General features: G+C 38.1%; 1 protein-coding gene across 4 annotated transcripts in view; it reads right to left on the bottom strand.

Annotated features, from left to right (window-relative positions):
- NT5C2 (5'-nucleotidase, cytosolic II) overlaps positions 1-14,710 on the bottom strand; it is an 87,369-nt gene that overhangs the window by 40,903 nt on the left and 31,756 nt on the right. The window contains exon 1 of one of the 4 annotated variants that reach the window (XM_040992184.1): positions 11,511-12,137. The exons of the other annotated variants lie outside the window; for them this stretch is intronic. Coding sequence (XP_040848118.1) covers positions 11,511-11,524 — 14 coding nt within the window. The 5' untranslated portion in view covers positions 11,525-12,137. Of the gene's footprint in view, positions 1-11,510; positions 12,138-14,710 lie in introns of those variants that run through there. 4 annotated transcript variants of the gene reach the window in all.

Here is a 14,710-nt window from a genome sequence, read left to right as displayed (position 1 = left end):
GGAATCCAGTATGGGTGGCTGTCCTGCCTGTGGCTGGGAAAAGCAGTGGAGCATGACCCAAAGCCTTGGGACCTTGCACCTGCAGCCACTGCAGTCATTTAGGGAGTGAACCAGCAGATGCAAGATCTGTCTCTCCTTCTCTCTGTAAAAATGACTCTCCAATAAAAATAAATAAATCTTCTTTAAAACAAAAAAAAAAAAAGGAGCGGAGTACCAAAAAATCCTTCTCACTTATGTTAGACTTCTTATCTTACATAATCACAACTCTATCCTCTGATCATCTTTCTATCCTGTCCACTACCAGGTTTTACTGATTTTATGTATTCAATTCTTTTTGAGATTCCACAGGTAAGTGAGACCATGAAATATTTTCCTGTCTCTGACATTTCACTCAGCAGAATACCCTCCAGATTCATCCATGTTGTTCAACTGGTAGCTCTTATGAGGATCAGTAATATTTATGTATGTACAACTCTTTGCCCATGTTTCCACAGACAGACATTTTGGTAGTTTCTTCAGCTTGGCTATTGTGAATAGTGCTGAATAAACATGAAGTACAGACAGAGAACTTTATAAGTTGATACTTTCATCTCTTTTGGGTACATATGCAGAGGAGAGATTGCTAAGTCATAGAGTAGATACCTTCAATTTCTTTAGAACCTTTGTTAGACCACACTGATTGACATCCCAGCAGTAGTGTTCCAATGTGTCAATGCTTACTCCTTTCGTTTAAGGGGCGAACAAAAAGGCTATTCTAACAGACTGGTAGTTCCTTGTGCTATGGACTTCCATTCCCCTGATTAGTTAGGTAGAGCATCTTCGCATATCCCTTGTCAGTCACACGCATTTCTTTTTTGGAGAAATATCTATTCAGGCCCTTTGCTTTTGAATTTTATTATTATAATTATTATTATTATAGTGAGTTGGTGAGTTCCTTATATACTTTAGATATTAACTCCTAATCAGATACATAGTTCACAAATATTCATTCCCAAGACACAGGTTATCTCTTCATCTTGACTACTTCCTTTGCTGCATAAGCACTTTTTAGTTTGAGTTAATCCTGTTTACAGATCTTTTGCTTCCTGCCCACACTTCTGATGTCTGAATAAAAAGAAAAAACTTGTTAAAATTCCAGATCTTCTCACTTACATATCAATTAAAATTCATAAGAGAAATTGTTCAAGACCTTCTTATATCACAAGTGAATTACATGAAAACACACAGATCTGCTTATTGTGTCCTGGCATTAACAATATCATCATGTATCCAAGCTTTCAGGGAAGAAGCATACTTTCTGAAAAATCTGACTTATTTTTTATATTTCATAATTCATTCACATTTTCATTTAGTTTATTTAAAGTCTACTCAGGAGTTACAGCATGCTTACTGTATGCCAACAGTAGGATATAGCATTAAATAAAGATTATTCTTATAATATTACACCTTCACTTATTACCCTTGGTGAACTCAGTCTTTCAGGAGAGAGATTTGTAATAAACAAACAAATAGAAGGTAAGCACCATGGCATAGTAGGTTAAGTTTCTGCCTGTGGCATAGGCAGCCAATATGGAACGCTCCAGTTGTAATCCAGTTCTCTGCTAATGTTCTTGAGAAAGCAGGAGACTCAGATGGAGTTGTGGACTCCTGGCTTTGGCCTGGCTCAGCTCAGCTCCAGCCATTGTGGCCCTCTGGGTAGTGATCAAGACTTCCCAGAATGAGAAGACTTCTCATTCTCTAATGTCTCTTTCTGTCAGTCTGCCATTCACTGGTTCACCTTCCATCTAAAAGCCTGCAACAGCCAATGCAGAGCCAGACTGAGGCCAGAAGCCTGGAACTCAATATGAGGTCTCCCAGCTATATGACAGTGACCCAAGTACTTGGGCGCATTAGCAGAAACAGAGGAGCCAGGCCCCGACTCAGGGATTCAGATATGAGGTGCAGAACTCCCAAGCTGACCAGGGCAGTAACTTAAAACTTAAAATAAGAACCTTTTTACTAACCCACATACATACGATTTTTTTAAAAGATTTATTTATTTTTATTACAAAGTCAGATATACAGAGAGGAGGAGAGACAGAGAGGAAGATCTTCCATCCAATGATTCACTCCCCAAGTGACCACAATGACCAGTGCTGTGCTGATCCGAAGCCAGGAACTAAGAATCTCTTCCGGGTCTCCCACACAGGTGCAGGGTCGCAAAGCTTTGGGGCCATCCTCGACTGCTTTCCCAGGTCACAAGCAGGGAGCTGGATGGGAAGTGGAACTGCCAGAATTAGAACCAGTGCCCATATGGGATCCCGGAGCGTTCAAGGTGATGACTTTAGCCCCTAGGCCACGCCACCGGGCCCTATACTATTTTAAATGTTAGAACTTTGTGGCTCTCTCTTTCGCACTCTATGCCCTTTTCTGCCAGGGAGCAGTCTTGAACAGACCTTGCCCACTCTCAGAAGACCAGTCCTGACTGTACACACTCTTCTCAGTTTTTCTTTTCTCTCTTTGGCCCATTCATGTTGGGCTTACACTCATATGAATATGTATTTTACTTCCTTGCTACTAAAGAAAATCTGTTCCTAACTGCACACACACACACACACACACACACACACACACACAACCTCTCATTTCAGAACGCCCACCTGTACCACTTTTAAATGAAGATAACTTTTTAAATACTTGTTTAAAACAGTTAATGGAGAGCTTAAAATCAACAGGCCCTGAACACACAACTATTATCATCTCTATTTCTCTGAAAAACAGGAAAATCACTGAGTATCTTATAACTGCCAGGCACCTTGGATTAGCTCTAGGGTGAGAAGTGTTAATAAAAAATGTTATACAAAAAATATTTAGGGTAAGTGCTCTTACTCTAAGAAAATCTAGACTCCCAGAAAATCAATATTTTATCTTGGGCTAACAGCAACAGGAGGGAAACAAAGAGTAGTGGATAACTGAAAGACACTAGGAACTAGAGGCTAAATTATATTTACATTTGTACTTTCCAAAAAACTACACACAGCTCATCCCCAAAATCTCATCATTATCCTTCTACCACTTTTCAAATTTCATCTTGTTTGAATTGCCAAGAGCATCTATTTTATTACCAACTTTTCCTCATTACATAAATCTTTTCCTAATTACATAAAGCACAGCAGAAGTCAAAGATATAAAAGAACTGTTAGTTAAACTCCAGAAACTAAATGTTACTCCTAAAGCTTTCACTTTTCAAATAGATTTGTCATTCAGTTCAGGGGGCCAACTGGATCAAATCCCTAATCACAGCTAACAGCTGAAATGCCTAAAATATTCTCTGGAAATACAAGCAGAGATGGATTGAATATTCTCTTTCCTTGTGATACAATCGGGAGTTGATACAGTAGAGTCACACAATAACTGAAATAGCTTTGATTCTGACAGAAGATGCCAGCTGGTTTCAGGAACAGCTAAAATCAGAGAAAGAGTCCTTGCTAATGTCACCAATCAGTGATAAAGGTAGAAAGAAACCATTAACAAGCTCCTCAAAGCAGTTTCCTAATTTCTTTTCTGGCTAGAAGAGAGATTAAGCCTCTATTTAAATCTATCAAAGCGTTCATAGTTTTAAAAATCATAATGTACCATTATTAATCATTTATTAAATCCTGAAAGTGATGTATTTCAGGAATATGAAAGTCTGTTAAATCATTGTTAAACCTTTATCAAGTTGTACTTATCTTTGCCTTGACCAGTCATATTACCTATTCAATTAACCATATACCAATTGTCTAGTATAAAGCAAGTACCATCTTGTGACATCAAGTAAGGTGTTCTTTAGGGAGTAGTCAAAAAAAAGACTTTTTTTATGTACCTAAATATAGAAAATATGATGTTTTCCTATGAAGAGATCTTCCACCAAATATCCCCTATCTTTTTTCATAATCTCACACATATCTTCACTTCTCCTTTTCTTCCTCTTACCTAAACTACAAAACGTGCAGGAAAGGCAATATGGAATTAAATATAATTAGTTATATGAATTTCTAAAGTGCATAAGCAAGACTATAATGACAGAATGAAACAGCTGCATTATAGCAGGCAGCAGTAAGCCAAGCACTGTTAGTTGGCTGAATATTTGTATGCTTAGGGTTACATGGAAAATAAACACCCAAATACTGAAAGTAAGCACTGACTTCAGAATAGAATAAGCTTTACGCTTGAAATATCACGTCTCTAGGATACAGTCTTAAAAGAAACTAATCTCTTGGCTGCAAACTAACAATTATTCTTCACTGAAGTTACAACAAAACAAAATGTTAGGTCATATATTAATTAAAAGGAATTATATCATCAAAGACTAGCTTACTGTCCCACCACCTATTCCAAACCAAAAAGATCTAAGTACTTGGAGAATCCAAAAACGTCTACTGGTCCCAGGACCTTGACTGTACCTTCATCAATGCCAGTTTATTGTGACACTTTCCTCAATTATTAACCAGGGGAACATATTCCACTTTCATGTTTAAGAGCCTAACAGACCTGGGCAATTAGCTATAAAAAGCTTACTTTTATAAGAGCACAAACGTGTCACCCAAAAATGTTTAACTAAACTATTCACTCAAGCTTAGAAAACAATTAGCCAAAAATTTCTACATATTATTTGCAAGTGGCAGATTTGAGCAATAGCAAGAGAAACAACCTCGAGGACAGACAAGCACACTACAAAACCAGACAACAGACTTCCACACATAACAACTGTAACGCTTTTATTATCATGTTTCATTACAGGAAGGCATGAAATCTGAAGAAATCCTGGTAAATAAAGTAAATCATACACACACACAAAACACTAAAGCAGCATGCTTTAAGAAAGGGGCTTTTTAAAAAAATTGGGATCAAATATTCTCAAACTTACATGAGCATGCAATTTACTGAATATTGAAAATTCTGTAAATACAAACTCCAACAGTTTTTAAGATCTAACTCATAATTCAAGCAACATTTACCTCATCTGTCTCAGGTTGCCGTTTTGTAAATTGTGAAACTATCTGAGTCAACTAGTTCTTGAAGTCACATAACCAAATTCTTCTTTGAATTCTTAGAATAATATTATGTGTGACTCTAACCCAACTTTTTAAAAAGACTCTTCAGTCTGCACCAGGTCCCTCAACAGCATGCAGCTTCTGAGCCAGTGTTGGAAAAACACCTCTGTGTCTAATTTAACTTGTCACTGGATATCACTGTTGCTCCATACAAATCCATTTGGCATAGAATTTCTTTGGCAACAGTCGACTTTATCTGTAACTCCTCCCCCCGCCTTGCTAAGGAGTCACAATTTCCTGGCCAGGTGCCCAAAGAGTTACTGCAACAAAATATGAGACTAACCATTCATGAATAAAATCTTTACAGGCACCTGTTTTAATTATAAAGTTTATATAACTACAGATTCAAAGTTTGCTATTATCAAGAAAAATTTACAAGTTTTGGGGTCAAGGTAACAAATCATGAAACAAAACATAAGTGCCTGTATAAATTATTTGCTTAATAAAAACGTTACTATGTGGAAAATTTTTTTAAATTCCTACTTCAGTACTTTTCTCATACAAGGTTCTGCTACTGGCACTCCCATTTTCCCACTCAAGCATAAAATCCACACCCAGTCATCCCATATGTGCCTTCATTTAAATTTAAATGTCTCTGAAATCCAAATCTTGCATTCAATTCACACTGCTAACAACTCCCAAGTCCTCATTCATTCTCTAGGCATCATCTGCCAATTGCTCCATCTTCGTTCCAATGCCAAATTAATTGCTCTGTAGTAATAGCTATTCAAAATGTGGCCCTTGGAGGTTGGTGTTGCAGTGTAGTAAGTAAAGCCACTACATACAGCACCAACATTCCATACAGGCTCCAGTTTGTGTCCCAGCTACTCCACGTCCAATCTAGTCCTTTGCTAATGGCTGGGGGAAAACAGGGCATGCATCCTGTGAGGCACCTGCTGCCTTTATGGAAGACTAAGACGGACTCCCAAGTTCTTGGCTTTTGCCTGTCCTAGCCAAGACTACTGTGGCTATTATGTGAAATGAACTGCAGATGGGAGAATCTGTTTTTCTGTCTCTTTCAAGTAAATGAAAACAAGCAATAGAAAGTAAAACTGGTGACCTAAAAAAAAAAAAAAAAACAGGCAAGAAACGCATGAAGTAAATTCTTAAAAATTAAAGATCAAATATCAGACTGTATACAAATACTAGAAATTTTAGAAAGCACTATCATCATTTAGTAACATTAGTTTTTACTTTCATAGACTCCAGCCAACAATGTCTTACTAATTTGTTCTTACATTCTCTTTGGGCATGTGTTTGGTCTAGTGACTAAAATGCACTTAGGAAATCAATACCCATATCAGCAGGATGCTGAGTCCTGGCCTGGGTCTAAGTCCTGGCTCTCTCCCAAATTCCAGATTCCTGCTAATGCGCACCTTGGGAAGCAGCACATCAAGTAGCTGGGTCCTTGCTACCCATTTGCAAGACCTAGATGATCTAGCCCCAGCTACTGCAGTAAATGCTGCTGTAGCAGAGAACAAGTAAGCGGCAGATTAATCTGTCTTCCTTCTCTACCCCCTCCATTTTCAAATTAAAATCAAACACAGAATGTTGTGGCAGAGCATATTAAGCTCTGGCTTGGGATACCTGCATCCCAGACTGGGTGGACAGGTTTGAGTTTTGGCTACTCCACACTCTGGATCCAGCTTCCTGCTAACATACCTGGGGGAGGCAGGAGAGGAGCCCCAAAACTTGGGTTCCTGCCACCTATGTGGTAGACCAAGGCGGAGTTTCTGCCTTCAGGTTTCAAACCTGGTCTAGCTCTGGTTGCACTGTGGGCATTTGGGAAGCAAATGAATCACTGGAACCTCTCTTAAATCTTTAAATTTTGTTTCCCTCTGAGAAACACTCGTGGGAGGGACACATTTCGTTATATTATGCCAGAACAGCAGCCTATGCTTTTTAAACCTAACCAAAATATGCATTTTCATTTATAAAAGAAAACAAATTATACTACTTACACACTCAGTATATAAGCCTCCCCAAGTGTAGGCAACTGCCTAAATTGCCCTGTACCATGGCAAGGGTTACAATGCTAGGAGAAAAGCAGCCAATAGCTAACAGGCATTCTGGGCTTGGTTAACGTCAATTCTGTGTTAACAATACCAATGCTCCAAGGATTTTTTTTAAGCGGGGGAGGAGGAGAGAACGAGCAAGCATTTGTGCACACATGCACACAAGCAGCATGGTGGCTCAACAGGCTAATCCTCTACATACAAGAACCAACACCCCAAATGTGCACCAGTTCATGTCCCAGCTGCTCCACTTGCAATCCAGTTCTCTGTTTATGACCTGGGAAAGCAGCAGAGGATGGGCCAAGGCCATGTGGGCCATTGCACCCATGTGAGAGACGTGAAGAACCTCCTGGTTTCAAATCAACTCAGCTCTGGCCCTGAACGTTACAGCCATTTGGGAGGTGAATCTCCATCTGTCTTCTCTGTAAATCTGTTTTCCCGATAAAAATAAATCAATCTCAAAAAATATATATTTGGGGAGACGGGGCAGAGCACCTGCCATGCCACTACTGCTGTACACTGGCTGGGGCTGCCCCACCACTAACACTACGCAAGGAGGATATGTGGTCAGTGCACTTCCCAAGACCAGAGGGCTGGGGACAGGTCAGAATAGGGGCCAATGACATGTTTAAAATTATTTCTGGGTGGTTCCAGGGTTGAAACCACTACATTTCAGATAAAGATGGAGTGGATTAGGAGGAAGAACCCAGAGGGTCTCAACTGGTTTTCAATTTAGTTATTAAACCAAGCGTCTGTTGGTAACTACTGTGGTTTTGATCTGCATTTTCATAATGGCTGATGCAGAACATCTTTTCAAATGCTTATCTGTCATATATTCTTTTGTGAATTATCCATTAAGATCTTTTTTTAAAAAAAAAGATATTTATTTTAGAGGAAGAGTTACACAGAGGGACAGAGTTAAGATTTTTCACCTGCTGGTTCACTTCTCAAATGCTCTGAACAGCAACAACCAGCCCACACAGAAACCATAGAAGACAGAACTTCATTCAGGTCTCCCATGTGGCCAGCAGGGTGCAAGGTACTTTGGATCATTCTCTGCCACTTTCCAAGGTGCATTAGCAGTGAGTTCAACTGGAACTGGAGCAACCAGCATTGGAACCAAGGCTCATATGGGATCCCAGGTGGTGGCTTAACTTAGTACACAACACCATCCCCTCTAATAAAATCTTCAGCCCATTTAAAAATTGGGTAGTTTTATTATTGAGTTGTAAGAGTTCTCAAGGTATTCTGTATATAAGTTATCAGATTTAAATGTATTAAGAATAATTTCTTCCAGTCTAAAGGCTTCATTTTTTATCTTAATACTATCATTCAAAAAGCTGGAGTTTGTTTTTAAGTTTGATGAGACCCAATTTATCAAGTTTATTTTTATTTTACCTAACAAATCCTTCCCTAGTTAGGGCATTGCTGTTCTTTCCCCCTCACCCATCCACTCCCACCCCGCCCGTGTAGACTGGGATTCCCCCCCAGGGTGTTGCTGTTCTGATGGAGCCTGTTAAGAGCCCACTTTCGACAGAGGCTTCCCATTTAGGCGCCAGTTTGAACCTTAGCTATTGAGCTTTTAATCCAGCTCCTTGTTAATGTGTCTCAGAGAGAAGTGGGGGATGGTCTAAGGGCTTGGGACCCTATATCCATGTGGGAGTCAGGTTGGAGTTCCACCCACACTTCTGGCTTCAGCCTGGTCCACCCCTAACAACTGTGGCTGTTGGGTTATGGATGGAAGATCTCATGCTCTCTTGTGCCTCTCCCTCTTCTGTAATTCTGCCTTGTAAATAAATATACAAATCGTTAAAAAAAAACTCTATCTAATTGAAGGTGGAAAGATTATATTTATTTTGAACTACAAGTGCAGGCTCATTTTTTCAGTTATTCTAACATAAATTATAAAAATGAATCTCGGGACTGGCACTATGAATAGGTATAAAGCCCCACTCGTGACACAGCATTCCACATGGATTTTGGTTAATTTTCTGATTGCACCATTGTAGATTTAGCTCCCTGCTACTGGCCTGGGAAAAGCAGCAGATGATGATCTGCTTAGGCCCCTGTCACCCACATGGGGAGACCAGGAAGTAGTTCCTTGCTTCAGCCTGACCCAGCCCAGCCCTGACCACTGCAGCCATCTGAAGAGTGAATCAGTGAAAGAAAGATACATTTATCCTCTCTCAATTTTCTCCCTCCCTCTCTTCTTCCCTCTCTCTAATTCTGGTTTTCAAGTTAAAAAAAATAAGTTTTAAAAACAAGCTAGTGCAAGGCCTGTCACAATGGCCTAGTGGTCACCTTGTTTGCACCTCAATCTCACTTGGGCACCAGTTCGTGTCCCCGCTGCTCTACTTCCCTTCCCGCTCCCTGCTTGCAGCCTGGGAAAGCTGTAGTGGACAGCCCAAAGCCCTGGGACCCTGCATCTGCACGGGAGACCTGGCAGAAGCCTGGCTTCAGATTGGCTCAGTTCTGCCATTGCAGCCACTTGGGGAGTAAACCAGTGTACAAAAGACCTTTCTCTTTGTAAATCTGACTTTCCAATAAAAATAAATATTTAAATAAATAAAATTAAAACATACACTAAGATAATAACAAATAAAACACATAAAACCATAACGAAATATAATTGTAAATTATAATCTTCAAGTATGCACTGTATATAATTGTATGTGCTACACTTTATACAGCTGGTAACACAGAAAGTTTATATCAGTATCACCACAAACACATGATTAACAAATGCCCTGAGCAATTATGATGGCTAAGACATGACTAGTTCACAGGAATTTTTAAATTTCATTATAATTTTATGGGATTACTGTCATAATGCATAGTCCACAATTAACTGAAACATTATTACATAGCATGTAACTATATAATTTCTTGTGACTTAAATTTAACAAGCCTTTTCCTATTAGGAAATGATTTCACAGATATCAAATGATAAGAAACTATACTAAATGCCAAAGTGTCATAAGTAAAAAGGGTGAATGAATAAAAAATTCTATCACAAAGCACAAAAAATCATTCTTAATAGAGAAAATAAAAGCTAATCGATTTCATATATGGAAAATCCATGTACTTCAAATGTACCTGTTTTTAGCAGAATAAGAATCTCCCAAGAACTCTTACACTGATCTTCTCCAAGAACTCCTAAAGATAAACCTAAAAGGACATTTCAGCCTATACAGTATCCTTTAGTGTCACTATATAGATCCCTCCAGCTTTCTCCTTCTGACTATACAATTTTAACACATGTGTTAATGGGAGAAATTAGCAATAATTATTTCTCAAGAATTTGCATTTTGAAATGCAGTTCATTTTAAACTACAATCTAGCTTTATAAACAGCCATGCATGGTACAAGACTGACAAATATACCTGTATCTGTGGGAATCTTTATCATAAAAATTGTTTCACAACAGCCAATTGCAGCCAGTCGTAAAAACAAAAACATAAAAAGCTAGAGGCAGTCCTTTCTTAATTCCCAAAGAAACTTTAAAATTCTAATGTCATGTCATGAGAAGTCTGAAAATAATAGATTTATATACCTGACTATTCTTTTTTATTCAATAATGAGATTTAAGTACATCAGTAAAGTGGTCCAATTCTACTTTGTTCATAATCAATGTACAACAGGGTTAAAATAAATTATAAAAAATGCAAGGGTCTGGAATCACCTCAAAACTTACCACAGAATGAAAGAAATGGAAAAAGAATGGCTTCCAGAATTAAAAAAAAAAAACTTTATTGTATTTTTAAAGGTTTTAAAAGAGGTTTTCATGTCCTATTTAATTAAAAGAATCTCTCTCTAAAATCAACCAGGTTAAGCTAATATCAACAGTATGCAGGTCCCTATAACCCATAACACTAGTCATAAAAAGGGAATCACCAATTCGAACTCTCAAATATAAAATAAAATGTAAAATCAACAACACCTAAGAGCTACTTTATTCTACAAATGCAAGACATTTTTTATGCTAACATTTTCCAGAAAGAAAAAAAAATCAGAGGCTGCTTTTCACTTAATCTTTCCAGACCATTTATAAAAGGTACATTTTTAAATGTCTCTGAATTTGTAAATTTCACCTAACTCTTTGGTAAACCAACCCTGCTTGCTTCTAATCTTCATAACACAGTTTACCAAAAATATGTTCACCACAGAGTAAAGAGAGTAGTTACATCTTAAATATATTTCCATTAAGATTATCCATCTTCAGGACTATCTTTCAAAAACAGCAATAGTAATTTTAGAATGCATTACACACGAGACACTATAAACTTTGGGTTGAATTTCTTCTAACCTGTCTCTTCCCTCACCCTCAAACTGGCGATATCGCTTATTAATTTTCCAGTTTACTCAGACAGCAACTCTTCACTCAGAAAAATGAGAGGGAAAGAAAAATAAACTCACTTACCCTTCCTTAGACATTCTCAAAGATCTACTTCCTTTGGAGGAGAATACAGGATCAACAAACAAGCTCCACTGATCTCTTGAGAACTGTAGCTCATTTGTTAAAGCACACAGAGAACTCGGGCCCCGAGAGGCCCAACAAATCCAGGCACAATGCCGAACCCTAACTAGGCAGTATCTCAGAAGCCATATCCTCCGCTTTATATACTTAAAAACTCAAAAGGACAAAAAAAGAAAAAACACCCAGAGACCAGGAAAAATAATTAATGGCCTCAACTGTGTAAGACTGGCTACTTAAAGGAGACAATCCAAACAAGCAAGTTCCTGTAAGTGTAATCATTAGTGGCAAACACAAAAAGCAAATTTGCCCCCTAATGAGGCCCTCCACCAGCACACAAACAATGTGAGCTTCACAGACTCCCACAGCCCTAGCTGGTCAAATCATTTTTAGTTTGCTCTGGTTTGGGGAAATCCAGGACAATTTCATATTTTACTGATCAATTTAGTTATTTCCTCCCTTAAAAAAGGGACAATGTGAACTACACGAGAAGTATTTATGTCAATCATGATAAAAGATGAAATGAAAGCATATTTCCACAATAAAGTCTTTTTTCTGATTTCATTAACTGACTTTAATGAAAAAACATTTGTGTGCAGAAATATTTCACTCATTTGCCTAAAAATTAGAGTTTATATGAGAAGTTATCTTACACATCCCCAACATGGGTGGGGAGGAGAGATTTAGAACATTCTAAAAGTTAATTTCAAATCTTAGAGCAAATTGAGGTTTACAACATTTACAACATTCCTGCCTTCTGACCAATATAATGCATGGGGATTATCCAACAGGGGAAGAAATAAACAACAGTGCTGAAGTCTAAGCACAGGGAGATAGCTAGTAAGGCTTTCCAATGGTGACTCAGGTTAAAATTTACATGATTTTAAGCATTTGATCTCTTTATATATTTACCTATTAAATATCTCACCATAAAGGTTTCTATAGTTATTAAAATATTTAAATGGTCACCAAATAAATAAAGACACTATTGGATACAATAAATTCAAAGGAAAATTACTTTCAGTTTTCTTAGAAAAGCATTATGACACAACCACGAAAAAAGAATGAGCACTGGAATGATTAGATTTACATCTCAGTTCCCTCACTTTGAGGCTTTGGAATCTCAACCTAAGCTTGATTTTCCTAAATTTATAGAACAAAGAGAATACCCGGTAAGGCTGTTGCCTAGAATATGTAAACACTCAAAGACCTAACATCTTGAGGTTGGGCAGACAGACCAAGCAACTGAACTGCCAAACTACTTCCCTAATTTCTGTGAAAACACTTGCCTAAAAATCCAAACCTCAAATTTACATGAACATGACTGGCTTTCACTGAATATCCTCAAACTACATTCCATAAATACAAGAATACAAACTGATTATGGAAAAATGACCTAATCCTTTGGGGTGCCAACTTCCCATGGATTCTCTGGATTTTCAGCTTGTGGCATCACAGGCTCACTGTGGTGGAAATAAATCTATTTACTATTTTAAGACTTCACTATTACAGAGTAAGGAAGACAAAAATTATCACTTGAGCAGAGGATTGATTTGTGCAAAGGAATTGTTTGAAAAGATTAGCTCTTTGAAATTCCTCACACACACTTCAACAAATATTAACTGATTGTCTTGTGTCAGGTACCAGAAACACATAAGTGAACATAGTTATTTCAAGAAACTAATTTCAAGAAGTTAAAATCTAGTACATGAGCAGTCCACTTAAAAATGATTATAAGGGCCAGCGTGGTAGCCTAAGCAGCTAAAGTACTCATCTCGCACGTGCTGGGATCCCATACGGGGCACCAGTTCATATCCCAGCAGCCCAACTTCCCATCCAGCTCCCTGATTGCGGTCTGGGAAAGCAGTAGAGGACGGCCCAAAGCCCTGGGACCCTACACCCACATGGGAGACCCAGAAGAAGCTCCAGGCTCCTGGGTTTGGATCGGCTCAGCTCCAGCCACTTCAGCCACCTGGGAAGTGAATCAGCGGACAGAAGATCTTTCTCTCTCCTCCTCCTCTCTGTATAGCTGACTTTCCAATTAAAAAAATAAATAAATCTTTAAAAAGTGATTATAAAATAGTATATAATCATAGCACTGGAGATGTAAACAAAATACAGGTGCAACTAGATGCAAGTTAAATCACTTCCTGTGGTATCACCATTCCTACTAGAGCACTGGCTGAAGTCCAGCTGCTCTGCTAGAAATCAAGCTCCCTCTTAATGTGTCTAGGAAGGCAGCAATGACAGCCCCAGCACTGAAGCTCCTGACACACACAGGGGACCAAGATGAAGGTCTCGGCTCCTGGCTTCAGCCTGGCCCAGACCTGACTGGGGAGTGAATCAGCAGAAGGAAATGCACTCATTCACTCTGCTCTCTCTCTCCCTCTCTCTCTCTCTCTCTGCCTTGCAAGAAACAATCCTTTAAAACACACATACACATACCTGACATTCTGCTTTAATTTTTTTATTTTATGATACAGTTGCATAGCTCTGGGATGTCCCTTCTCCCCTCCATTTCCACTCCCCCCAAGTGATTAACCCTATATTATTACAATAAGATAATCCTTCATAAACAGTCCATCATTCTACTATTTAACAGTTTCACTGGAAGTCCATCTTTGATTTGGAAGTATAGATGCATACTGCATTATATCTTCACATTTGAATATGACAGCCTCTATTTCACTGTTATTATACATCCCCTTAAATGAACAGCCATAAAACAAAATCAACAGAGAAAAACAGAAAATTACACCATGAAGTTAAACAACATGCTACTGAATGACCAATGTGTCACTGAAGAAATGATAAAATTAAAAACCTTCTTGAAGAAAATGATGCTACTGTATGACCTATCACTGAAAAAAATAGTAAGAAAAAAACTTTTTTGAAGAAATGAAAAATAAAAAATATCAAAACCTATGAGATGTAGCAAAAATAGTACTGAAATGGGCATTTATAGTAACAGGTGCCTACAAAATATAAAAATATCTCAGATAAGTAATCAAAATGCATTTCAAAGACTTATTAAAAAATAAAAATGAACAGAAAGCCAGAAACTTTAAGAATCACAGCAAAAATAAATGGGTTTCACTTAAAAAACTATAAATTGCAACAAGAACAAACTATTTTTTAAGAAGACA

The sequence above is a fragment of the Ochotona curzoniae genome, unplaced genomic scaffold (genome assembly GCF_017591425.1).
Source record: "Ochotona curzoniae isolate NIBS_2020 unplaced genomic scaffold, NIBS_Ocur_1.0 contig_66, whole genome shotgun sequence".
In the NCBI taxonomy this organism is placed as follows: Eukaryota; Metazoa; Chordata; class Mammalia; order Lagomorpha; family Ochotonidae; genus Ochotona; species Ochotona curzoniae.
Note: the sequence above shows the minus strand (reverse complement) of the source record. Positions and strands in the feature narration are given on the sequence as shown.